This window comes from Bufo bufo, chromosome 11, assembly GCF_905171765.1.
Source record: "Bufo bufo chromosome 11, aBufBuf1.1, whole genome shotgun sequence".
NCBI lineage: Eukaryota > Metazoa > Chordata > Amphibia > Anura > Bufonidae > Bufo > Bufo bufo.
Genome location: NC_053399.1, coordinates 21,963,729 through 21,991,303, shown reverse-complemented (window position 1 = coordinate 21,991,303; position 27,575 = coordinate 21,963,729). Strand labels below are relative to the sequence as shown.

At 45.3% G+C, this 27,575-nt stretch overlaps 1 protein-coding gene across 3 annotated transcripts; it reads left to right on the top strand.

The window, feature by feature from the left end:
- The first annotated feature begins 275 nt into the window (after window positions 1-275).
- Window positions 276-26,323, top strand: SPATA7 (spermatogenesis associated 7). Of its 3 annotated transcripts, none has more exons than XM_040412402.1 (12): window positions 276-383; window positions 14,448-14,522; window positions 16,311-16,403; window positions 17,648-17,695; window positions 19,483-19,601; window positions 20,675-21,087; window positions 22,831-22,879; window positions 24,298-24,377; window positions 24,660-24,716; window positions 24,890-24,967; window positions 25,044-25,101; window positions 25,230-26,323. In XM_040412402.1, exons 1-12 carry the CDS (start codon window positions 308-310, stop codon window positions 25,947-25,949), a joined length of 1,866 nt encoding a protein of 621 aa, XP_040268336.1. In that variant the 5' UTR covers window positions 276-307; the 3' UTR covers window positions 25,950-26,323. The 3 variants fall into 3 exon arrangements, with proteins under 3 accessions (XP_040268336.1, XP_040268335.1, XP_040268334.1); XM_040412401.1 differs by lacking the exon at window positions 276-383 and adding an exon at window positions 13,148-13,236 and having other exon boundaries at window positions 24,301-24,377; XM_040412400.1 differs by lacking the exon at window positions 276-383 and adding an exon at window positions 13,148-13,236.
- The last annotated feature ends 1,252 nt before the right edge of the window (window positions 26,324-27,575 follow it).

The following is a 27,575-nucleotide window of genomic DNA, read 5'->3' as shown; positions in this document are numbered from 1 at the left end:
AGAAACGGTGGAGGATTTTGACAGCCTCAAAATCTGCAGTGTGAACACAGCCTAAGGTTAGGGTCACAACGGCAGTTTTTTTTTCTGCCAAAGCCAGAAGTGGATCCAGCAGCAAGGAGAAGAAGAACCCGTCTTTACCAGTCCTTTTGAATGCGTTTTTCTGCATCAATCAGTGCCCTCCTGGCCCGGGGGTCGCACGGCTCAGGCAGGTGGCGCTTCCTGTGTGAGGTCCCTGTGACAGGAAGCCCCGCCCCCCTGGTGATTACATCCCGGTATCCAGGGAGACGCCGGAATCACCAGCGCCCACATGTCGCCCGGACACTGCGCTGCGACAGATGAGCCCCGGCCTGCGACACACAGCGGCAATGGCGGAGCCCGACCGGGTGAGTGACCGGAGATCGGCGGGAACCGTGAGGAGAGACCCGGGTACATATGTGTACAACGTGCATCCTCTACATACATGTAGACAGCACATAGATACCTCTGTATACATCCTCTACATACATGTAGACGGCACATAGATACCTCTGTACACAGCGCGCATCCTCTACATAAATGCAGACGGCACATAGATACCTCTGTACACAGCGCGCATCCTCTACATACATGAAGACGGCACATAGATACCTCTGTATACAGCCCGCATCCTCTACATACATGTAGACGGCACATAGATACCTCTGTATACAGCGCGCATCCTCTATATACATGTAGACGGCACATAGATACCTCTGTACACAGCGCGCATCCTCTACATACATGAAGACGGCACATAGATACCTCTGTATACAGCCCGCATCCTCTACATACATGTAGACGGCACATAGATACCTCTGTATACAGCGCGCATCCTCTATATACATGTAGACGGCACATAGATACCTCTGTATACAGCGCGCATCCTCTATATACACGTAGACGGCACATAGATACCTCTGTACACAACGTGCATCCTCTACATACATGTAGACGGCACATAGATACCTCTGTACACAGCGCGCATCCTCTACATACATGTAGACGGCACATAGATACCTCTGTACACAGCGCTCATCCTCTACATACATGTAGACGGCACATAGATACCTCTGTACACAGCGCGCATCCTCTACATACATGTAGACGGCACATAGATACCTCTGTACACAGCGCGCATCCTCTACATACATGTAGACGGCACATAGATACCTCTGTACACAGCGCGCATCCTCTACATACATGTAGACGGCACATAGATACCTCTGTATACAGCGTGCATCCTCTACATACATGTAGACGGCACATAGATACCTCTGTACACAGCGCGCATCCTCTACATACATGTAAACGACACATAGATACCTCTGTACACAGCGTGCATCCTCTACATACATGTAGACGGCACATAGATACCTCTGTACACATCCTCTACATACATGCAGACGGCACATAGATACCTCTGTATACAGCCCGCATCCTCTACATACATGTAGACGGCACATAGATACCTCTGTATACAGCGTGCATCCTCTACATACATGTAGACGGCACATAGATACCTCTGTATACAGCGCGCATCCTCTATATACACGTAGACGGCACATAGATACCTCTGTACACAACGTGCATCCTCTACATACATGTAGACGGCACATAGATACCTCTGTACACAGCGCGCATCCTCTACATACATGTAGACGGCACATAGATACCTCTGTACACAGCGCTCATCCTCTACATACATGTAGACGGCACATAGATACCTCTGTACACAGCGCGCATCCTCTACATACATGTAGACGGCACATAGATACCTCTGTACACAGCGCGCATCCTCTACATACATGTAGACGGCACATAGATACCTCTGTATACAGCGTGCATCCTCTACATACATGTAGACGGCACATAGATACCTCTGTACACAGCGCGCATCCTCTACATACATGTAAACGACACATAGATACCTCTGTACACAGCGTGCATCCTCTACATACATGTAGACGGCACATAGATACCTCTGTACACATCCTCTACATACATGCAGACGGCACATAGATACCTCTGTATACAGCCCGCATCCTCTACATACATGTAGACGGCACATAGATACCTCTGTATACAGCGTGCATCCTCTACATACATGTAGACGGCACATAGATACCTCTGTATACAGCGCGCATCCTCTATATACACGTAGACGGCACATAGATACCTCTGTACACAACGTGCATCCTCTACATACATGTAGACGGCACATAGATACCTCTGTACACAGCGCGCATCCTCTACATACATGTAGACGGCACATAGATACCTCTGTACACAGCGCTCATCCTCTACATACATGTAGACGGCACATAGATACCTCTGTACACAGCGCGCATCCTCTACATACATGTAGACGGCACATAGATACCTCTGTACACAGCGCGCATCCTCTACATACATGTAGACGGCACATAGATACCTCTGTATACAGCGTGCATCCTCTACATACATGTAGACGGCACATAGATACCTCTGTACACAGCGCGCATCCTCTACATACATGTAAACGACACATAGATACCTCTGTACACAGCGTGCATCCTCTACATACATGTAGACGGCACATAGATACCTCTGTACACATCCTCTACATACATGCAGACGGCACATAGATACCTCTGTACACAGCCTGCATCCTCTACATACATGTAGACGGCACATAGATACCTCTGTACACAGCGCGCATCCTCTACATACATGTAGACGGCACATAGATACCTCTGTACACAGCGCGCATCCTCTACATACATGAAGACGGCACATAGATACCTCTGTACACAGCGCGCATCCTCCACATACATGTAGACGGCACATAGATACCTCTGTACACAGCGCGCATCCTCTACATACATGTAGACGGCACATAGATACCTCTGTACACAGCGCGCATCCTCTACATACATGTAGACGGCACATTGATACCTCTGTACACAGCGCGCATCCTCTACATACATGTAGACGGCACATAGATACCTCTGTACACAGCGCGCATCCTCTACATACATGAAGACGGCACATAGATACCTCTGTACACAGCGCGCATCCTCTACATACATGTAGACGGCACATAGATACCTCTGTACACAGCGCGCATCCTCTACATACATGTAGACGACACATAGATACCTCTGTACACAGCGCGCATCCTCTACATACATGTAGACGGCACATAGATACCTCTGTACACATCCTCTACATACATGTAGACGGCACATAGATACCTCTGTACACAGCGCGCATCCTCTACATACATGTAGACGGCACATAGATACCTCTGTACACAGCGCTCATCCTCTACATACATGTAGACGGCACATAGATACCTCTGTACACAGCGCGCATCCTCTACATACATGTAGACGGCACATAGATACCTCTGTACACAGCGCGCATCCTCTACATACATGTAGACGACACATAGATACCTCTGTATACAGCGTGCATCCTCTACATACATGTAGACGGCACATAGATACCTCTGTACACAGCGCGCATCCTCTACATACATGTAGACGGCACATAGATACCTCTGTACACAGCGCGCATCCTCTACATACATGTAGACGGCACATAGATACCTCTGTACACAGCGCGCATCCTCTACATACATGTAGACGGCACATAGATACCTCTGTACACAGCGCGCATCCTCTACATACATGAAGACGGCACATAGATACCTCTGTACACAGCGCGCATCCTCTACATAAATGCAGACGGCACATAGATACCTCTGTACACAACGTGCATCCTCTACATACATGTAGACGGCACATAGATACCTCTGTACGCAGCGCGCATCCTCTACATACATGTAGACGGCACATAGATACCTCTGTACACAGCGCGCATCCTCTACATACATGTAAACGACACATAGATACCTCTGTACACAGCGTGCATCCTCTACATACATGTAGACGGCACATAGATACCTCTGTACACATCCTCTACATACATGCAGACGGCACATAGATACCTCTGTACACAGCCTGCATCCTCTACATACATGTAGACGGCACATAGATACCTCTGTACACAGCGCGCATCCTCTACATACATGTAGACGGCACATAGATACCTCTGTACACAGCGCGCATCCTCTACATACATGAAGACGGCACATAGATACCTCTGTACACAGCGCGCATCCTCCACATACATGTAGACGGCACATAGATACCTCTGTACACAGCGCGCATCCTCTACATACATGTAGACGGCACATAGATACCTCTGTACACAGCGCGCATCCTCTACATACATGTAGACGGCACATAGATACCTCTGTACACAGCGCGCATCCTCTACATACATGTAGACGGCACATAGATACCTCTGTACACAGCGCGCATCCTCTACATACATGAAGACGGCACATAGATACCTCTGTACACAGCGCGCATCCTCTACATACATGTAGACGGCACATAGATACCTCTGTACACAGCGCGCATCCTCTACATACATGTAGACGACACATAGATACCTCTGTACACAGCGCGCATCCTCTACATACATGTAGACGGCACATAGATACCTCTGTACACATCCTCTACATACATGTAGACGGCACATAGATACCTCTGTACACAGCGCGCATCCTCTACATACATGTAGACGGCACATAGATACCTCTGTACACAGCGCTCATCCTCTACATACATGTAGACGGCACATAGATACCTCTGTACACAGCGCGCATCCTCTACATACATGTAGACGGCACATAGATACCTCTGTACACAGCGCGCATCCTCTACATACATGTAGACGACACATAGATACCTCTGTATACAGCGTGCATCCTCTACATACATGTAGACGGCACATAGATACCTCTGTACACAGCGCGCATCCTCTACATACATGTAGACGGCACATAGATACCTCTGTACACAGCGCGCATCCTCTACATACATGTAGACGGCACATAGATACCTCTGTACACAGCGCGCATCCTCTACATACATGTAGACGGCACATAGATACCTCTGTACACAGCGCGCATCCTCTACATACATGAAGACGGCACATAGATACCTCTGTACACAGCGCGCATCCTCTACATACATGTAGACGGCACATAGATACCTCTGTACACAGCGCGCATCCTCTACATACATGTAGACGGCACATAGATACCTCTGTACACAGCGCGCATCCTCTACATACATGCAGACGGCACATAGATTCCTCTGTACACATCCTCTACATACATGTAGACGGCACATAGATACCTCTGTACACAGCGTGCATCCTCTACATACATGTAGACGGCACATAGATACCTCTGTACACAGCCCGCATCCTCTACATACATGTAGACGGCACATAGATACCTCTGTACACAGCGTGCATCCTCTACATACATGTAGACGGCACATAGATACCTCTGTACACAGCGCGCATCCTCTACATGCATGCAGACGGCACATAGATACCTCTGTACACAGCGTGCATCCTCTACATACATGTAGACGGCACATAGATACCTCTGTACACAGCGCGCATCCTCTACATACATGCAGACGGCACATAGATACCTCTGTACACAGCGCGCATCCTCTACATACATGTAGACGGCACATAGATACCTCTGTATACATCCTCTACATACATGTAGACGGCACATAGATACCTCTGTACACAGCGCGCATCCTCTACATACATGTAGACGGCACATAGATACCTCTGTACACAGCGCGCATCCTCTACATACATGAAGACGGCACATAGATACCTCTGTACACATCCTCTACATACATGTAGACGGCACATAGATACCTCTGTACACAGCGCGCATCCTCTACATACATGTAGACGGCACATAGATACCTCTGTACACAGCGCGCATCCTCTACATACATGTAGACGGCACATAGATACCTCTGTACACAGCGCGCATCCTCTACATACATGTAGACGGCACATAGATACCTCTGTATACAGCGTGCATCCTCTACATACATGTAGACGGCACATAGATACCTCTGTACACAACGTGCATCCTCTACATACATGTAGACGGCACATAGATACCTCTGTACACAGCGCGCATCCTCTACATACATGCAGACGGCACATAGATACCTCTGTACACATCCTCTACATACATGCAGACGGCACATAGATACCTCTGTACACAGCGCGCATCCTCTACATACATGTAGACGGCACATAGATACCTCTGTACACAGCGCTCATCCTCTACATACATGTAGACGGCACATAGATACCTCTGTACACAGCGCGCATCCTCTACATACATGTAGACGGCACATAGATACCTCTGTACACAGCGCGCATCCTCTACATACATGTAGACGGCACATAGATACCTCTGTACACAGCGCGCATCCTCTACATACATGTAGACGGCACATAGATACCTCTGTACACAGCGCGCATCCTCTACATACATGTAGACGGCACATAGATACCTCTGTATACAGCCCGCATCCTCTACATACATGTAGACGGCACATAGATACCTCTGTACACAGCGCGCATCCTCTACATACATGTAGACGGCACATAGATACCTCTGTATACAGTGCGCATCCTCTACATACATGTAGACGGCACATAGATGCCTCTGTATACATCCTCTACATACATGTAGACGGCACATAGATACCTCTGTATACAGCCCGCATCCTCTACATACATGTAGACGGCACATAGATGCCTCTGTATACATCCTCTACATACATGTAGACGGCACATAGATACCTCTGTACACATCCTCTACATACATGTAGACGGCACATAGATACCTCTGTACACAGCGAGCATCCTCTACATACATGTAGACGGCACATAGATACCTCTGTATACAGCGCGCATCCTCTACATACATGTAGACGGCACATAGATACCTCTGTACACAGCGTGCATCCTCTACATACATGTAGACGGCACATAGATACCTCTGTACACAGCGCGCATCCTCTACATACATGTAGACAGCACATAGATACCTCTGTACACATCCTCTACATACATGTAGACAGCACATAGATACCTCTGTACACAGCGTGCATCCTCTACATACATGTAGACATCATATCTATACAACATAATGGACACATACATCCCTATACAGGAAACAGATAAAGCATACACACAGGCGTATACATATTACTGCCCATTCACATTGGCGCAGGGATTTTGTGCTGATTTCTGTGGGTTTCTGTAACACCATCCCGGTGTGTTGTGTTTTTTTGCTGTGGATTTGCCACAGATCTCATTCTTCCATTGCAATGAGAGAGAGAGGGAAAAAAAATAAAAAATCGCACAATCAACTAAAATGCCGCAGATTTGAAAATCCACACAGCAAGGTGACTTCTGCATGCAATAAATAAGCTAAGTACATGAGATTTGTCTGAGCTCATACACTGTGCTGGTACTGGATTACTCTGCGGTTGTAATCTGCACGAGAATCCACGTGGTGGATCAACATGTAAACCGTGGGTAATTAGGGCGCCTTCACATGCAGCGATCAGCACTGAGGCCCACTGGTGCCTCGTCCAGCTTAGATGCTCCCTGTGGTCAGGTAGCCTTGCAGGTCGCAGACCACGCTGATGTGAACGGTTTCGAATGGTCTGACGTGACACTCGGGTGCCTCTCACCTCCCTTAAATGTGCCAGGAGTTGCGTGGCATTCGTCATCCGGTTCCGCAGGGCATTGTTGACAATTAAGCAATCATCAGTGTGGGTTGTGGCCAAAGGAGGTCCACTCCTCTGCCTTTCTGTGACTCTTCCAGTCTCTCAGTATCCCTGATACAATCTGCTGATGACACTCTGTGACGCTCTAAGCTCAGTGACCACTTCTGTCTGAGAACATCCTGCTTGAAGCCTCGCAATGGCGAGGTACTGATATTGTTAGGTGTCGTCTTGGTCTCATGATGTCACAATGTGAACAGCATGATGAGGAGGAGGACTGTTTAAATTCTATTCTTATTGAACCGGGAAATTTATTGGGCGATTCGTGGATCAACCGCCTAATGTGAATTTTGCCATTAAGCTCCTTGTTAGAGAACAGCAAGTTGTGCAAAAAAGTACTGAAACTCTGAACAGTTGGACGTGTGAATTCAGAAGGTTAGAGAAGGTCACATTAAGTTCCCCTGTAAAGGTTAGAGGGCATCTTAAGTTCATCCTGAAATTTCACCCACACGCCAAATATCCACTTTTTGTGATTAGTGTATATTACGAATATAATGTACAGTACCTGAATGTAGAGACCGTGGATACATGTAATACAGTGTAGAGACCGTGGATATATCTATACATGTAATACACTGTAGAGACCGTGGATATATCTATACATGTAATACACTGTAGAGAGCGTGGATATATCTATACATGTAGATACAGTGTAGAGAGCGTGGATATATCTATACATATAATACAGTGTAGAGAGCGTGGATACATCTATACATGTAATACACTGTAGAGAGCGTGGATACATCTATACATATAATACAGTGTAGAGAGCGTGGATATATCTATACATGTAATACACTGTAGAGACTGTGGATATATCTATACATGTAGATACAGTGTAGAGAGCGTGGATATATCTATACATATAATACAGTGTAGAGAGCGTGGATATATCTATACATGTAGATACACTGTAGAGAGCGTGGATATATCTATACATGTAATACTGTAGAGACTGTGGATACATCTATACATATAATACACTGTAGAGACCGTGGATATATCTATACATGTAGATACACTGTAGAGAGCGTGGATATATCTATACATGTAATACACTGTAGAGACTGTGGATACATCTATACATGTAATACTGTAGAGACTGTGGATACATCTATACATATAATACACTGTAGAGACCGTGGATATATCTATACATGTAGATACACTATAGAGAGCGTGGATATATCTATACATGTAATACACTGTAGAGACTGTGGATACATCTATACATGTAATACACTGTAGAGAGCGTGGATATATCTATACATGTAGATACAGTGTAGAGAGCGTGGATACATCTATACATGTAATACACTGTAGAGAGCGTGGATATATCTATACATATAATACAGTGTAGAGACTGTGGATACATCTATACATGTAATACTGTAGAGACTGTGGATACATCTATACATATAATACAGTGTAGAGACTGTGGATACAGCTATACATGTAATACACTGTAGAGACCGTGGATATATCTATACATATAATACAGTGTAGAGACTGTGGATACATCTATACATGTAATACTGTAGAGACTGTGGATACATCTATACATATAATACAGTGTAGAGACTGTGGATACAGCTATACATGTAATACACTGTAGAGACCGTGGATATATCTATACATGTAGATACACTGTAGAGAGCGTGGATATATCTATACATGTAATACACTGTAGAGACTGTGGATATATCTATACATGTAATACAGTGTAGAGAGCGTGGATATATCTATACATGTAATACACTGTAGAGAGCGTGGATATATCTATACATATAATACAGTGTAGAGAGCGTGGATACATCTATACATGTAATACACTGTAGAGACCGTGGATATATCTATACATGTAGATACACTGTAGAGAGCGTGGATATATCTATACATGTAATACACTGTAGAGACTGTGGATATATCTATACATGTAATACAGTGTAGAGAGCGTGGATATATCTATACATGTAATACACTGTAGAGAGCGTGGATATATCTATACATATAATACAGTGTAGAGAGCGTGGATACAGCTATACATGTAGATACACTGTAGAGACTGTGGATACATCTATACATGTAATACAGTGTAGAGACTGTGGATACATCTATACATATAATACACTGTAGAGACCGTGGATATATCTATACATATAATACACTGTAGAGACTGTGGATACAGCTATACATGTAATACACTGTAGAGACTGTGGATATATCTATACATGTAATACACTGTAGAGACCGTGGATATATCTATACATATAATACACTGTAGAGACCGTGGATACAGCTATACATGTAATACACTGTAGAGACTGTGGATATATCTATACATGTAATACACTGTAGAGACCGTGGATATATCTATACATATAATACACTGTAGAGACCGTGGATACAGCTATACATGTAATACACTGTAGAGACTGTGGATATATCTATACATGTAATACACTGTAGAGACTGTGGATACATCTATACATATAATACACTGTAGAGACTGTGGATACAGCTATACATGTAATACACTGTAGAGACCGTGGATATATCTATACATGTAATACACTGTAGAGACTGTGGATACAGCTATACATGTAATACACTGTAGAGACTGTGGATACAGCTATACATGTAATACACTGTAGAGACTGTGGATATATCTATACATGTAATACACTGTAGAGACTGTGGATATATCTATACATGTAATACACTGTAGAGACTGTGGATATATCTATACATGTAATACACTGTAGAGACTGTGGATATATCTATACATGTAATACACTGTAGAGACTGTGGATACATCTATACATGTAATACACTGTAGAGACTGTGGATACATCTATACATGTAATACACTGTAGAGACTGTGGATACATCTATACATGTAATACACTGTAGAGATCGTGGATACATCTATACATGTAATACAGTGTAGAGACTGTGGATACATCTATACATATAATACACTGTAGAGACTGTGGATACAGCTATACATATAATACAGTGTAGAGACCGTGGATATATCTATACATGTAATACACTGTAGAGACTGTGGATATATCTATACATATAATACACTGTAGAGACCGTGGATATATCTATACATGTAGATACAGTGTAGAGAGCGTGGATATATCTATACATATAATACAGTGTAGAGAGCGTGGATACAGCTATACATGTAATACACTGTAGAGAGCGTGGATATATCTATACATATAATACACTGTAGAGACTGTGGATACAGCTATACATATAATACAGTGTAGAGACCGTGGATATATCTATACATGTAATACACTGTAGAGACTGTGGATATATCTATACATGTAGATACTGTGTACACTCCTTGGATACAGCTATACATGTAGTTACAATGTATGGGACATGAATACCTCTCTACACATAGATCCAGTATATGGGGCAGATCTCTATATATTATACACGTCATCCAGGATGGATATGGAGCCGATTACATATGTATTACGCTCTTGCACTCATGGCGTCCTGCTGCTTGCTGGGCCTTTCTTAGACCCCATTCCCTCTCCTTGTTCTTGTTTGTGGATTTTCAGTGCAGATTCCACATCTGAAAATCTGCAACAAACCTGTGTGTGAACTCGGCCAAGAGGAGGTTTTCCCTCCCGGAGAGGAGCTCTGGTGACAGATGGGGCTTTACCTGGTGACTCGGGGACGTGTCGGCCGGATTAAGAGGCAGCTTCACCCCCCACCTTCCATTGACTTTACACTGTTATCACCGACACCAGTAGTTTTCAGGGTTTTTTTATAGTAGGAAAATCTGAGAGTTTGGCTAAAGTCACCATATGACGGTTTATGCCATTTTGTGACGAGAGAAGATTTTGTCCTGATTGGATGGCATCATTTCTTCTACTCGCCGGACTCCTCCGTCTGTGTCTCGTCTCCCATGGGAATAAAGGATCGGGCATGTTGAAATCCGACAGGCCAAACTGTCATAAATGACCCCCATTGTATCTAAAGAGGTTAGAGGAAGAGGTGAGCTATGCAGTAGCCATCCGAATTAGGGATCATTCATATGGCCGTATGCTGTCCGCAAAAAAACAAACGGATAGCCTTCTGTATTTTTGCAGACCCATAGACTTCAATAGGGCCATGTCCTGATTTTCACTGACAAGTACAGGACATGTTTCTTTTGTTTTGCGGAGCCGTGCAATGGAAGAAAACGGCCCCATAGAAGTGAATGGGTCAGCATCTAATCCGCCAAAAAACGGATCCGCGTTTTTTGCGGACAGCATACGGCCGTTTGAATGAGCCCTTATGAATGCAGTTCCTGATCCAAAGTGAGTAGTAGACCCCTTTCACACCTCCAAGTCTGTGATGACATCTGTGACAAGAAGGTTAGCGGTTCATCTGTGAGGGATCCGTGTTTGGTCCGTGTATCCGTTTTTTGCCCACTGCGTGTGATCCATATTCCCAGGACACCGCTGGGCTGAAAAATAATTTCCAGAGCATCTCCTAGCAAGGATCCGTGAACAGCACTGACCAAACACGGATGGCGTCTGTGTTCTGTCCGTTGTGTTCATGTGGACCCATAGACTGTGATGTATGTAAGCGATCTGTGATCATGGACAAAATGGGGCAGGGATGGCCAACCTGAGCTCAACTACAACTCCCACCATGCCCAGACTGACTAAAGCAGGGCATGATGGGACTTGTAGTTTTACAAGAGCCCTAAAACAGGGCATGTTACCGTGGAAAACCACTGATGTGTAAAGTCAATGGATTTCTGTGGAAACCGCGGACAGCACACGCATGCAATTTAGGCTAGGTCTACATGACGACATTTGTCGCGCAAATTTTTTTATAATGATAGTCTATGATGTCACACTGCAACGTCGCAAAAAATCCATTCGAGATCGCAGTCGCATTGCGACATCATAGACTATCATTATAAAAATTGTCGCGCGACAAATGTTGCAGGGTAGTTGTGCCCTACCTGTCGCGTGACTTATTGTCGTCGTGTAGACCTAGCCTCACTGGCCTAAGGGTGCTGTGCAGTCACGACTGTAAAAAATGGCCGCCACGCCGCTCTTTTTCAGAACCATTGCAGTCTGTAGTTCTGTTCATTTTTTATTTTATTTTTTTAATTTATTTTTTTATGGGACATCAAAAAATAGGACATGTCCTCATTTGTGCACTTTCACGTACTGATGCCCCCCCCCCAACCCAACAATTCAGAGGGACTGTTTTTCAGCCGTCATGTGAATGTACCCATAAGCATTTTGTAGTAACTACAGCTCTCGTCCAGAGCGCTCCATTGACTTCTATATGATCGTGGGCCCTGCACAGCAAGTCCAGGTGCAGCCCCAGCCGGGGACCTGAGAGAGAACTGCGGACATCACAATGAGTCCTCCTGTGATGTCACACTGCCCTGGATTGCTGCTCTCGACCCTGGAACGTCAGCTCCCAGGGATCTGGTCACCAGCTGGTGAGGTGTTACTGCCATATACATGCAATGCAAATACCGTAAGGAATTTATATACATTACATTTTCCTCTCCGGCAGCGCCCCCTGCTGTTTGTTCTCCTGTGTCCACCATCGTCTGCGTAAAGTGCTGGACGGACATGCTCAGTAGCTCCTCTGCTCCATTCCTCCATAGTGATCTGATAGAGAAGTGGTCCAGGCGCCTTCCATTCATTCGTCCCTCTTTCTACATTCTGTGTATCTCTCTCTTTTTCGTTCTCTCTTTTTCGTTCTCTCTAGACCAGGGACGCTCAACCTGCGGCCCGCCAGCTGTTGCAAAAGTACGACTCCCAGCATGCCCTAATAGCTGTACTCTGTTTGGGCATGCTGGGAGTTTTAGTTTTGCAACAGCTGGAGGTCTGCAGGTTTGAGCGTCCCTGGTCTAGACAGCGGAGAAGGAGATTGTGGGGGCATCACCTACCATCTGTATCTCTGAGGCTGTATGTATGGGACTATTTGCTATGAAGGGGTTAAGAAGAGCTAATTGCACTGCATCCTGGGAGATGCAGGTGAGCTGCCGACCACCCACAGAAAATACATTTATGGGATAACCCCTTTTAATTTTCTAAGCGTCGCTCACAGTGTTTTATATTGTTTAGGAAAAATGTACCGTCCCTTTAAGGGACTTGGCACTTGTAACAAATGTATTCTATTGCCCCCGTTTTGTGCCCTGCGAGATGTTTCCCAATAATTGCGCACTTTGGGACATATTTACTAAGAACAGGTTTTAGTTTCGTCCTTGCGTTGCGTCATAAATTAGGCTCCTCTATGGCAGTCCTTGCGCCAAAAACAGCCCCTGACTGATGTCGTTTTCTGCCAAGTAAATTTGCTGGGGCCGGAGTTCTGTCCTAACAAACTCTGTGTGAAACCCGTTGCAAAAAGAGACTCACTAAAATAGTCACAAGTCCCTTAATAAATGACCCCCTTTATCTTTCGAGTCAAGAGTCTTCATATTTGGTCACAGGTGCTGTTTGTTACAGTGTATCAGCTGGACAGGTAAGAGCGATGCACCTGTTCCTCAAGAACCCTCAGCTGTGTGCGCCAAACTAAATCAGTATAGCGTTTCTGTGAATGTAAAGAATGATCTCGATACTGTTGAATGCGCCATTTTTCCGGCACGTTGATGCTACCTGCGCAGTTGCAGTATATATAATGATATGACTGTTTCGGTTGCAGGGTCTCGGGCTCCATCCGTTCCCAGCTGCGGAGTATCGAGCCCGTTCAGAGGACACCTCAGTACAAAGAGTAACGGTAAGAATTCATAGCGGCACATTAACTAAGCGCGCCTTTTTCTCCATTTTTTTTTTTTAATAATTTTTTTTCGCCAGTCGTGTGCATGCCTTTAGGGCTTGATTTATTATTTGGCGCACAGCTGTATTTTGTCTGCAGCGCCAGTGTTTTACACCTGATAGTACTTAGCAATTGTGGGGCAAGACTGTTGCACCTAAATGTGTTATTGTGGTGTCTATGTGGTCCAGGTTGTTTTTGGCGCATCCGTGAGGGCTCGTGCACAGGAACGTATTTTCTTTCCGCATCTGTTCTGTTTTTTTATTTATTTTTATTTTTTTGCAGACTGTATGAGGAACCATTCATTTTAATGGGCCCGCAAAAAGTTAGGGCTCATGCACACGACCGTATGTATTTTGCAGTCCGCAAAAAACATGGATGACGTCTGTGTGCATTGCGTATTTTGTGGAACTGAACAGCCGTCCCCTGATAGAACAGTCCTATCCTTGTCCGTAATGCGGACAATAATACGACATGTTCTATTCTTTGCGCAACAGACTTACGGAAACGGAATGCACACAGAGTAACTTTAATTTATTTAATTTTTTTTGCGGACCCGTTGAAATGAATGGTTCCGTACACAGTCTGCAAATAAAGAACGGACACGGAAAGAAGATACGTTTGTGTGCATGAGCCCTTATGCCATGTGCATTCCGTTGTTATGTTAAGGCGTAGCGAAAGAATTTGTCGTATAATCAGAAAACGGTGCAGGGGTCGCAAAACACAACAATACAGACGCAGCAATGTTAATAAATTGTGCAGACACAAGGAAACAAGGGCATCGAGGAGAGAATGCGACAAAAAAAGTGGTGCAGACACGTTAGTTAATGTGCCGCATAGTGTGGGCTGCTCGCCGTGTTCACCTGCGGAGGGGGGTGTCAAGGTCCTGGCCCAATAAGTAGGTCATCACTTACCACAGGCGATCACCCACATGTCCTGTCCCGGAAGCGGCATATTAGTTTCCATCTTTGGAGGATTTTATTTTCTTTGTTATTGTTTTTTATTTATTTGTATTTTTCTTGTTTGCTGCTTGTTTTTTTTGGTTGTCTTTTCTTCTGGATGTTCAACCTTTCTGGTGCGAGGGCCACAACCGCCAAGGGTTGCAATAAAACGTAAAGGGGTCTTACCAACTTACCATCTCAGAATTTATGGAATATCAAAAGTAGATTCCCTCCATGTCTGCTCAGTGCAGGTCTCGCTTGCAGGGCTCCTTCTCCCCCAAGTAGTTCTCCACTAAAGATTATGGGGTCATTTATAATGACCGGCTTTTTACGCTTGTCTCTGTTTCCTCCTGCGCTGGGGGAGAAAGCCTCGTCATAAATTAGGTGCACCGCCGGCAGTCCAGCCCCTGACCGCAGCCGTTTTTACTCCGTGTTTCCAGGCATAAAAAGTAGTAAATGCTTCAGGGCCCAAGTCCCAGCCCCATCGCTCCCTCGTGGTTGGAACAGCGCAAAAACGTCCATGCAGCAAATATTGTCACAGGCATTGGAAAAGAGTCTTACGACTATTTTTGCGCCAAATGGCCCCCTATGGGTGATGTGGTAACACCCTAGCATTTCACAACCCCCATGAACTACAATGGAGGGAGCCACGTGTGTCGAAAGCCACCTCTAAATCGTATACTTTCTGGAGGGGTGAAAGGGACCCCATTCTCCTGATATGAGGGTCCCAGAGTTGGCTCCATTAACACTTGCCTGTCCACAGGTTTTGCACTATTGTCGTTCGTTCCTTCATTTTCTCTTCTGATTGCAGCATTTTGCATCGGCCACAGCAGCCGGCTGAGCGACCAGTACCGGATCCGGGACCGCATGCTCCTCCACTACAATAAAATCCTTTCGGCTAAAGGTAAGGTGTCTACCTAGGATCATGGCAAGTAGCCAGCGCCTCCGTGTTCTTCAGAAGTGAATGGGGATGGGATGTAATGTCTCTGGAGGTTATATCAGTACTGGAGCGTTATAAGAGGAGCGGCTGATATCAGTCACATAGGATGTAATGTCTCTGGAGGTTATATCAGTGCTGGAGCGTTATAAGAGGAGCGGCTGATATCAGTCACATATGATGTGATGTCTCTGGAGGTTATATCAGTACTGGAGCGTTATAAGAGGAGCGGCTGATATCAGTCACATATGATGTGATGTCTCTGGAGGTTATATCAGTACTGGAGCGTTATAAGAGGAGCGGCTGATATCAGTCACATATGATGTAATGTCTCTGGAGGTTATATCAGTACTGGAGCGTTATAAGAGGAGCGGCTGATATCAGTCACATAGGATGTAATGTCTCTGGAGGTTATATCAGCGCTGGAGCGTTATAAGAGGAGCGGCTGATATCAGTCACATATGATGTAATGTCTCTGGAGGTTATATCAGTGCTGGAGCGTTATAAGAGAAGCGGCTGATATCAGTCACATAGGATGTAATGTCTCTGGAGGTTATATCAGCACTGGAGCATTATAAGAGGAGCGGCCGATATCAGTCACATATGATGTAATGTCTCTGGAGGTTATATCAGTGCTGGAGCGTTATAAGAGGAGCGGCTGATATCGGTCACATAGGATGTAATGTCTCTGGAGGTTATATCAGTACTGGAGCGTTATAAGAGGAGCGGCTGATATCAGTCACATATGATGTAATGTCTCTGGAGGTTATATCAGTGCTGGAGCGTTATAAGAGGGGCGGCTGATATCAGTCACATATGATGTAATGTCTCTGGAGGTTATATCAGTACTGGAGCGTTATAAGAGGAGCGGCTGATATCAGTCACATATGATGTAATGTCTCTGGAGGTTATATCAGTGCTGGAGCGTTATAAGAGGAGCGGCTGATATCAGTCACATATGATGTAATGTCTCTGGAGGTTATATCAGCGCTGGAGCGTTATAAGAGGAGCGGCTGATATCAGTCACATAGGATGTAATGTCCGGAGGGTCTCGGCACTGGACATATGACAAAGTATTGTACATGGGGTCAGGTAGGTTTCTGTCACTCCTCCCAGTGGTCAGCCTCTCCCCAGCCTGACATGGCCGATAACAGGGAGAAATAGACTAAAATCTGCGCAGCCAGTAATGTTTTGTGTATTTTCCTCTCCAGCTGCTGTTGACTGTTCTATTCCAAAGAGTATGATAAAGAGCGTGAAATGTAAGTGTTTATTCCCATTTATCTGCCCTTCACAATGGAAATGCTCAGTGTACTTATTGAGCCGTGTATCTAATCCTATCATGTGTGATACGGTCTTCTGAGCCGCTGTATCTAATCCTCTCGTGTGATGCTGTTTGCTGAGCGGCTGTATCTAATCCTCTCATGTGTGATGCTGTTTGCTAAGTTGCTGTATCTAATCCTCTCATGTGTGATGCTGTTTGCTGAGCGGCTGTATCTAATCCTGTGATGTGTGATACTGTTTGCTAAGTTGCTGTATCTAATCCTCTCATGTGTGATACTGTCTGCTGAGGCTCAGTACAAGTCTTTGTGTAATACTCAGTTAATACCTCGGGGTTGGGGCTATTCACTTGCTGTGCGGCCAGTTTCCAAGATCAATACTACCCGGCCCTTGGACACGTTTTTCCTGCTCCTCCCGTCACTGTGAGCGTGGCCTCGGGGCAGGTGAAATTCTGTGACGTTCTTTCGCCTTCAGCTGAATTCATCTACTATCCAGCCATGTTCATGAGCCGCCTGGGCGTCCGCACAGGATTCCTTGATCATTCATTGTTGCAAACCTTCAGCTGTGAGAAATATTAAAGAGGCTATACTATGACTATTGTAAAAAACTAAAATCAGACCTCATATAGGACATGACAATCTCTTTCTAACAAAGCTAGAACCGGCCCTGTACCTCACATGGATCCAGAGATCTCCCCATTCATTGCTCTGCTAGATTTATATCAAGCTGACAGCTCAAGGGCGTGTCCTTTCTGCTGCAGCTCGGGGGGGCGTGTCCATGTTCTACCTATCACAACTTGGGAATAATGAAACTGAGCATGTGCGGACAAAGAAATAAGAAAAAGAAACAAACAGCAGGTGGCGCTATACAGATACATTTTATTGAATAGCTCACTGGCTATACAAAATTTTTAATTACATGCAATTACTAAAGTATTCAGATCCAGGCGCTGGTTTGAAAAATGTACAATAGCTTCTAGACAAAGCCTTTAAGTCTGCACAGATTTTCAGCCTCTAGATTTAAATCAGAATGTTTCCATTCAGTGACAGCAAGCAGGGATCTTTTAAAAAAATGTTGGGGATCTATATATTCTGTTGTGACCAGTGAGATACAGTAATATTGTAGGTTGAAAGTGTTAAAGGAGTATTTTGGTTTCATGTGACTTGGGGTCCATTTAGACGTCCCTGTGAATGGGTCCGCATCCGTTCCGCAATTTTGCGGAACGGGTGTGGACCCATTAATTTCAATAGGGCTGCAAAAGACGCAGACAGCACACCATATGCTGTCCGCATCCGTAGTTCTGTTCTACAAACACATTGCAACGCCACACCATGTAGTGGCCATGCTGGGGTCAGCTCCCATTCCGTCCCCACAGTGGACAGAGCCTTGCGTCCACAGTACAGTGTCCAGTGCACGCCCAAAACAGCTGATTGGTGGGGGCGGCGAGCGTCACACCCCAAAGATCTGATATCCTTAAGTCCTGGAAAACCCCTTCAATACACTTTCTGTTCCAGTTCACCATTTTCAGTGAATGAGAGCATTCTTTCCTATAGACTCTGAAATCCACCCTGACCTAAAACTTCTCACAGCTGAGGGTTTGTCACAGTTGCATCCAGCATAGAGAATCCTGTGTCAAGCAGCCTGGGCTGGTTACACAGATCTCCGGGGGGTCTTTGGGTCTCTCCTTGTGGTTTCTGCGCGCTCTCGGACCCTTATGTCAGGCTCTTCTCAGTATTTTGTAACTTGTCGTCCTGTATTTGTCTTGAAGACAGCGACCAGCAGAAACGGGAGAGGATGAAGAAGGAGGCGGCGCGGATGGAGAGGACCTCCGCGGTTTCTTCTCGCCCTCGCTCCAGAGACAGCGTGGACTCCATCATGCACAGCAAGGTGAGGTCACTAATGGGCCTTAGGCTGGGCGTCTCCCTTTTTACAGCTGCATAGGTCTCCGTCACGAGAGCCAGGCTCCGGTTCTAACAGCCTGGACCGGCAGAAGTGCCAATAAAGATCCCTGCTGAGCTCCTTAGATGCCACAGTCAATAGAGACACCGGCATCTAAGTGGTTTAAAGAGTGGAAGCTCCCTCTGTACCCCATCAGCTCCTGGTGAATGAGATTGTAGGTTTTCCCCTAATGAAGGCCCCAAGCTTGCCTGCAGTGTACCCTAGGAGGCAGCACCCCTTTGGCGCAGCCTGCTGGTGACTGTTAGTATAGCACCGACACTATAATTCTCTGCAGTGCATGAGTAGTACAGAGAATTATATAAGCGATCAAAAGATCACCTATTAAAGTACTCTTATGGGACTATTAAATGGTTAAAAAAATCTAAATAAAAAAATACACCTTTTTGGAAAAAAAAAAAAAAACACTTTTCAGTGTAAAAAATAGCAAAAATAAAATCTCCACATATTTGGTATATCCCCTTCCATAACGACACTCACTACACAATTTGTACGGTGTATGTATTTTTGTTTAAGTATACATATTTAAAATTATAACTTATTATACCGTGCCATTCTCCCAGTAGTTCCCTCCTAGGCGTCCCCTAGCTCCAAATTCATGGGAGACCCCCCCCCCCCATAGCTCTCTTGCTGTGTGCCACTTGTAAGTAGTGCCCACTGTGCCAGCCTCCTAGTACAACACAGCACACTTACCTGTTCCCACGTGCTGCCCCCTTCTCCACTCTATAACTGTTCTATAAGGGCGGATGACCACTTACCTGTACAGTATTTTGGTGGGCAGAGCACCCCTGGATGGGTTACAGGCATACCCTGACCTGTTTGCTTAAAGAGCATTGTGTGGACTGGGTATAATTGGATCCACTTCTGTGCTGAGAGCAGGACTGCCTCTGAATGTGTTCTCATTCACTGACAGCGAGCAGAGGTCTTGAAAAAAAAGTGAGGCATTCCAAGGTCGTAGATCTATTTCAGCCTAATGCTGACCAATGACTTGCGCTTCTTTCCAGGACCCCTATGACTCTCGCTCTCCTCTCCTGAGACACTCCTCCCCGTATTCGGATCGTGGACCTGTTTATTCTCCCAGCTCCTTCTTCTCCTCCCCGAGACCCCTCAGGTCTCCGGCCCACACTGGCGAGCTGCAGGGAAGGTACCCCGAGTCCTCCAGACTGCCCGGCGGGCTCAGCACCTTCACCGCCTGGTCCAGTCCCTGCAAGTTCCAGGACAATCAGACCAAGACTTACAGCGGGGACCTGCTGGAGAAACACTCCCATCATTTCACCAACAAGGAGCGCCCTTTCACCCCCCGCACCCTAAAGACCCAGGCCAAGTCTGCACTCGCCCAGTCCCGTTATTACACCCCACCCAGGAGGAAGAAGAAGGGGATGGTGACCGAGGCGGAGGCCCAGACTGAGATCAGCAGGTAAGGGGGACCAAATATCTCTCCAAAATTGTGTATTCCAGTATGTAATATACGACGGGTGGATAAAAGTATGTGCACCCCCTTCTCTGTAGCGGGTTTGGCTATTTTGGCTGTGTCTATGCATAACTGCTCATACACAAGCATTACACAAGCATTAGAATGGATGTTAGCGGGGCTCTCCGCACTGTCTGCAGAGATGAGACTGGTCTGACCGCGCTGTGGTCACAGTAAGGATCCTGGAGACCAGGCAAAGTGGTCTCTCCGCTACAATGATCCATCGCAGGGTAAAAGCCAGCAGGGGCGCATTGTTATTTATGTGAGAGCGCCCCCTGCTGGCTGTAAAATTAACTGTGAGCTTTGCAGTCTATGAATTTCCCCCTTGCTGCCCTGACTGTGGCAGGAAGGGGTTAATTCCCTTTTTTTTTTTTTTTCTAATTAAAAATAAATAAAAAATTTATAAAGTGAAATAAAGTAAAAAAGTTCTAGCTGTAGTTCCTAGACTATGTACACACATGCACATTTTTACCCCCTTTTTCCTTCTTAAAAAAAAAATTACATTTATTAGTTTTAGCAATATTTTAGTGGAATTTGGGCTTATGCACACGACCATATGTATTTTGCGGTCCGCAAAAGACGGATCAGCATAAAATACGGATACGGACAGCTGGCCCCTAATAGAACAGTCCTATCCTTGTCGATATTGAGGAAAATAATAGGACATGTTCTATCTTTTTGCGGAACGGAAATACGGACAAACGGAAACGGAATGCACACGGAGTAACTTCTGTTTTTTTGTTTCTTTGTTTATTTTGCTTGTTTGTTTGTTTTTTCCGGACCCATTGAAATGAATGGTTCCGCAAAATATGTTCGTGTGTGTAAAATATACAAACACACACTTTTTTTTTCCTTTTTAAATAAAATTACATTTAGAAATGTTGTCTTGAAACCTTTTGTAACAGAAAAAAAATTGATAAAGGAAAAATATACATTTTTTCATAATTTTTACAGTTTTTCCTTTAAAGGGGTTGTTCAAGTTATTTTTATTGACAACCTATCCTCAGGATAGGTCATCAATATCAGATCGGCCGGGATCCGACATCCGGGACCCCCGCTCATCAGCTGTTCGTGCCAGCGTCCCCTCCGCAGTGGTGAACAGGTGTAAATACAAACTGCCCCATTCATTTCAATGGGACGGCTGCCTCCTATACACTGGTATAGGAACGAGGAGCTTCTTGTAATTACACCTGTTGACCACTGCGGAGGCGACAGCAGATAAACAATGAGGAGGAGGCAGCGCGGGCACGAATGGCTAATGAGCGGGGGATCCCGGATGTCGGACCCCCGCCGATCTGATATTGATGACCTTTTCTGACGATAGGTCATCAATATAAATAAGTTGGACAATTCCTTTAAATCTGTCATCCAATGGCAAAAAAGAAAGATCTTAGGTGTCCTGTGAAAAATCACATCAAATCCATGTAGATTGGCTCAGAAATGAATTAGTAATTTGCAGTTAGATAGGCCCATTGCTAAAACTGAAAAACTGGCCTGGTAAGGAAGGGAAGGGGGAGGGGGGGGTCAGTGCTCCAGTAATGAAGCGGTTAAGCAGCGTTTTGTATGTATATTGCCCCCACCCTGAAGGCTGTGATGAGCGCAGACCCCCGCTCCACCACATTCGGAGACCATCTGCATGTGACTTTAGCCTCCGACTCATTTTAATCTTTTTTTTTACCCCCCCCCTAGTTTTCGTCGAACATCACCGGAGAGGGAGTCCTCACCCATCGGAGATCAGGTAACCTCACCCCTGACCCCCAGGACTTAGATATTGATGACCTACCATCAGGAAAGGGCTGATGGTAGGGGTCCAACTCCTGACCCTCCCACAGATCAGCTGTTCCCTGCGGGCTCCTTCCGTTGTGTAGTTCCTGACACTGGTGTACTGCAGCTCACTTGAATGGGAGCGGAGCTGCAGTACCTGGCATGGCCACTACACAGTGGATGGTGCTGCCTGCTTGAGACTGCATCCACTGTATAGTTTCTGGTGCCAGTGGCTGCCAAAAACTTCATCCTCACCGTCCTTTGAGTCGCATTGGTGATAAATCTGCATATAAACCATGTGGATTAGGGCTCATGCACACGACCGTATGTATTTTGCGGTCCGTGAAAAATACGGATGACGTCCGTATTTTGCGGAACGGAACAGCTGCCCCTAATAGAACAGTACTATCCTTGTCCGTAAAGCGGACAATAAGGATAGGTCCGCACGATGACATTTCGCACAACAGATGGGGCACAACTACACTGCACGACAATTTTTATAATGATAGTCTATGGTGTCGCACTGCGACATCTCCAATGGATTTTTTTCTTGACTGTCGCCGCATGTCTCAGTGCGACACCATAGACTATCCTTATACAAAATGTTGCGCCACAAATGTCGTCGTGTAGAACCAGCCTTATAGGACATGTTCTATTTTTTTTGCGGAATACGGAAACTGAATGCACACAGAGTAACTTTTTTTTATTTTTTTTTGCGGACCCATTGAAATGAATGGTTCCGTATACGGAACGGACACGGAAAGAATATCCGTTCGTGTGCATGAGCCCTTAGTTGTAGGATTTTTTTTTTAAACCACAAATGAGGATTTAAAAGATGTGACCCTCAGGGGTGTCAGCGGGTCTGGGTCAGTTTGGATTTTCAGCCTTTATGTGGAAATAGGGATTCATAACATTGTTAGCTGATGAATGTAATCACAATGTTTCCATTCATTGGCAGCAAGCGGAGATCTTGAAAATGGTAAGGCACTGAAAGAAAGTCTGTTAGAAAGCTGCAGAACCATTTATTGTACAGTGATTAGGCTTTATATACATAGAACTGTTTTCCTGCAGCCACCATTGGGGGACGCTATGCGCACAGAGATTTTACAGCTTCCATGGAGTTTAATGGTAACTGTATAAAATCTTAAGCACTGAGCACCCTCTAGTGGTGACGGCAGGCAGACAGTTTTACAGTATACTTTTGTGAGGAGAAGCAGAGGATTTAGAATTTAGTAGGTGAGAGATTTCACCGGCAATTGTCAGATATAATACACAAGTTTTTAAGTTTTTTTTTATTCCTCCATAATTGTCACTGGGAGGCTTTTTATATAGAGTGCTATCAAATCTGTTCACCCCCTGGTGTCAGGTGTGTAAATGACTGATTTCTTACAGCAGGGAGGGAACAATGAAGATCTGCTACTGAGTGATGAAGACGATGAAGGGACAGGAGAGCAGCGGCGCCCCCTCTCCAGGTATGAAGCACGGATCCCAGGGTGGGGGAGGGGCACTATTTTCTCATGCATCTTTAAAAGGGTTGTGTCCACCCTCTTTCCCCCCGCAGAGAAGAGAAGAGTTGGAACCCAGTGATGGCCCCATAGGGTGGGGTGGGGCGGGGCGGGGGGGGGATGTGAATGGAGGGGGACGCATGGGACAGCCTGCAAGGAGCCACTGTATATGTAATGAAATATTCACAAGCACAGCCCCCCCCAGTGGCCCAATCGTTTATAATCGCTTTAACATTTGTGGTTTTCCAGGTTGTCGACCAGGGACTTCATGTCTCCTTCTCCAACGCTCCAGAAGATTCACTCTGAGTAAGTCAGTCATATTTGGAGGGGGAAGGGGATCTTGCTAATCTATGACGTCTGCCCTCAAAGTGATGGGTCCCTGCACCTCCATCCAGTAGATGGTGACTGGTTGTAGGATCTGGGCTGATGGAAGCGGAGCGCCCTCCCACTCACACCCCCCACCTTATTTCTCCATACAGGGAGGAAGAATTGGCCTATCTCAATTTTGTGGCCGACGTCACCAATGAAATTCTGAGCCTTGGACTGTTCTCGGACAGGTAAGTCGTGATCACACGATGGTGGGAGTCAAATCTTAATGTAGTCGCGGCTCTAAATACCAGTGTTTGTTTTCAGGGTTCTAGAGCGCGTGTTTCAACGACACCTAGAAGGAAACAGACATCGATTAGACGAGGTAAGAATCACTGAGACTGATGACCAGATCGGCACACCCCTATCCTGAAATACTCTGTGCTGCTGTGTATATTTGCCAGTCTGATATCTCCCATGCTTTACCAGCTCCTGGCTTCTCTCACTCTACAGGGTAAAATGCGCCACCTGCTGGACATTCTCAGGGCTGACTTGGACTGCAAGCAAGAAAGCAACCTGAAGTCAGTTGTGGGTCACCACTTTGACACCAGAGGACATTTTACCAGTTCTCCTTGGGTTATTAATGGGAGCTCCCTGGAGGACGAGTCCTCTTATCTAGACAGTCTTATCACTGACCACCATGTACACGTGGACCCCCTACCAGACATGAAGCACTATCTCCAGCACGATGCCCTTGCTGAACCAGGCACCACAACCACTAAGCATGGAGACTATGTCCGAGTAGGTGCAGATGGACCAGAAGGTGATCACCACCAGGAGGACGATGCCCAATCTGATCAGGAAGGTGGAGGCGACCTCAGTCCCTGGCATTCACATGACCACCTGTCTTCTCTGGATGGTCCAGAAGACAAAGGATCTCCTGACCATGAAGATGATGTTGATCTCCAGGTGTTGAAGGAAACCCCTGAGGACAATCTCCTGCTGGACGTCTCTAGTAAAGATCAGACGTTGGACAACTTACTGGACGCCAGACATATTTCTGAGAAAGTCGACAACTTGGACACTCTTGAAGACCTGCAGCAGAGCTTTTATGAAGTCGTCCAGATCTCCAGGGGAAATGATGGTGATGTCACCCAGGTCTCCAGGGCAGATGATGGTGAAGATTCAGGAGAGGAGGAAGCATCCGAGACTGAGGAACCAATTGACTTGTAAAGAAATAAATGATGCCTGGCCACTGCTTGTAGACATTTATTCACATACGGGTAATAACGTAGGGCTAGCAGACTAGACATGGCGGGTATTGCACCATAGAAGGGCCTGTTCACGCTACTGTCTTGTAGGTGGGTTTGTTACAATGTATCAGTTTTGTTCAGAGAATTGCCTATACTGACACATTTTCCTGCTGAGGTTAGGTTCACATCTGTGGCACTGCTCCTTTTTTCATTTCCGGAACAGAAACCATCCCCCACTAGATCCCAATGACCATAATTAGATCCGGTGGATTTCCATTATAGATTCTGACATTCCGGACAAAATACTATTGTGGGATTTTTATTTTGGATTTTTTTTTTTTTTTTTTCTGAGATCTGCTCCTGCCAGGACCTCCATCGGAGATGTGAACCTAACCTTGCCCAAATGAGCATGTTCTTACAGTTTTCCAAGTTCTCTGCTTGCTGTGAATGAATGCCCAAAAATTGCATACCTTTTTAATCAGTATCAAAAAGTCAAGGTTTGTTTGCACAAGACTAGACGACATCTTAAGAGTATTCCCATCTCAAAGTGATGACACATCACTAGGATATTCTATTCTACAGCGGGGGTCCAACCTCTGTGATCCCCACCAATCCTGAGCCTGCAGGGAATTGCACCCATTCCTATTCACTTGCATTGGGTCATTGGGCAGTTCCCCTTACCGCGGGTGGCTGGGGCACCACTGTGCAGAGGATATACAGTGCTAAAGCACCTTCATTCTCTGAATTTGTGGGGTCCAACAGGTCACACCCACACATAAAGTGATAGCCTATCCTAGCAATAGGCTAACACTATACAAAATGGGCATAACCCTTTAAAGGGGATGTGTCATCAGAAAATGATAGTGTTTCAATCATGTTTTTGTGTTCCCAGATTTTAAAAAAAAGTTAATGTGACTATTAGAAAAAAAAAAAAATTATATATATATATATTCCTGCAATTTTCACACTAGGCCTAACATATCTTGAGACTGCCTGTCTTTTGAGAGCAGCCCCATGGGCCATAGACACAATGGACAGGATATTACCCCTCTGACTTCTATGGGAGATTTTTCAGGCATGCTTTGTGCAGAGGTCGGGAGGGAGCAGGTAAGTTGTGACAACACCTACTGTGAATGCTGGATCCTTTGTTATCTAAACAGAGGTGGTACTTGACATTGTAATTCTGCCTGTGGTGATAAAGATAATAGCTACTGAAAAATTACCAGAACATGAAATCATCACCTATTATTAGGCCTAGTGGCCAATGTGAAAATTGCAGAAATTCTATATATTTATTATAGTGACATGGGAAAAAACAAACAAATATATAACACAAAAACGTGATTTAAACAATGGGTTATTTCCCTTCAAAGCATCACTATCATCACATAGCAATACAGAGGATTATCTAGGCTGGAGATATTGTAACAAACCCTATGTCTGTGCGAGCAATGTAAGGTAAACTAGCCATTTTTCCAGTCACTGACTGTAAGCAGAGATTTTGAAAGTGTCTGGAATTGAAACTCAAATATGAGAATTTTATATAAATGTCAAATATGTGAAAAATCTAATCTAAGGAGGTTTGGTTTTTTGTGTCTAAGTGCTA

Coding starts and splice junctions, on each gene's coding strand:
- SPATA7 (XM_040412400.1), top strand. CDS start 13,152: ATGAGTCCTCCTGTGATGTCACACTGCCCTGGATTGCTGCTCTCGACC. Junction 22,880..24,297: donor CCTCACCCATCGGAGATCAG/GTAACCTCACCC, acceptor GATTTCTTACAG/CAGGGAGGGAACAATGAAGA. Junction 24,717..24,889: donor CTCCAGAAGATTCACTCTGA/GTAAGTCAGTCA, acceptor TTCTCCATACAG/GGAGGAAGAATTGGCCTATC.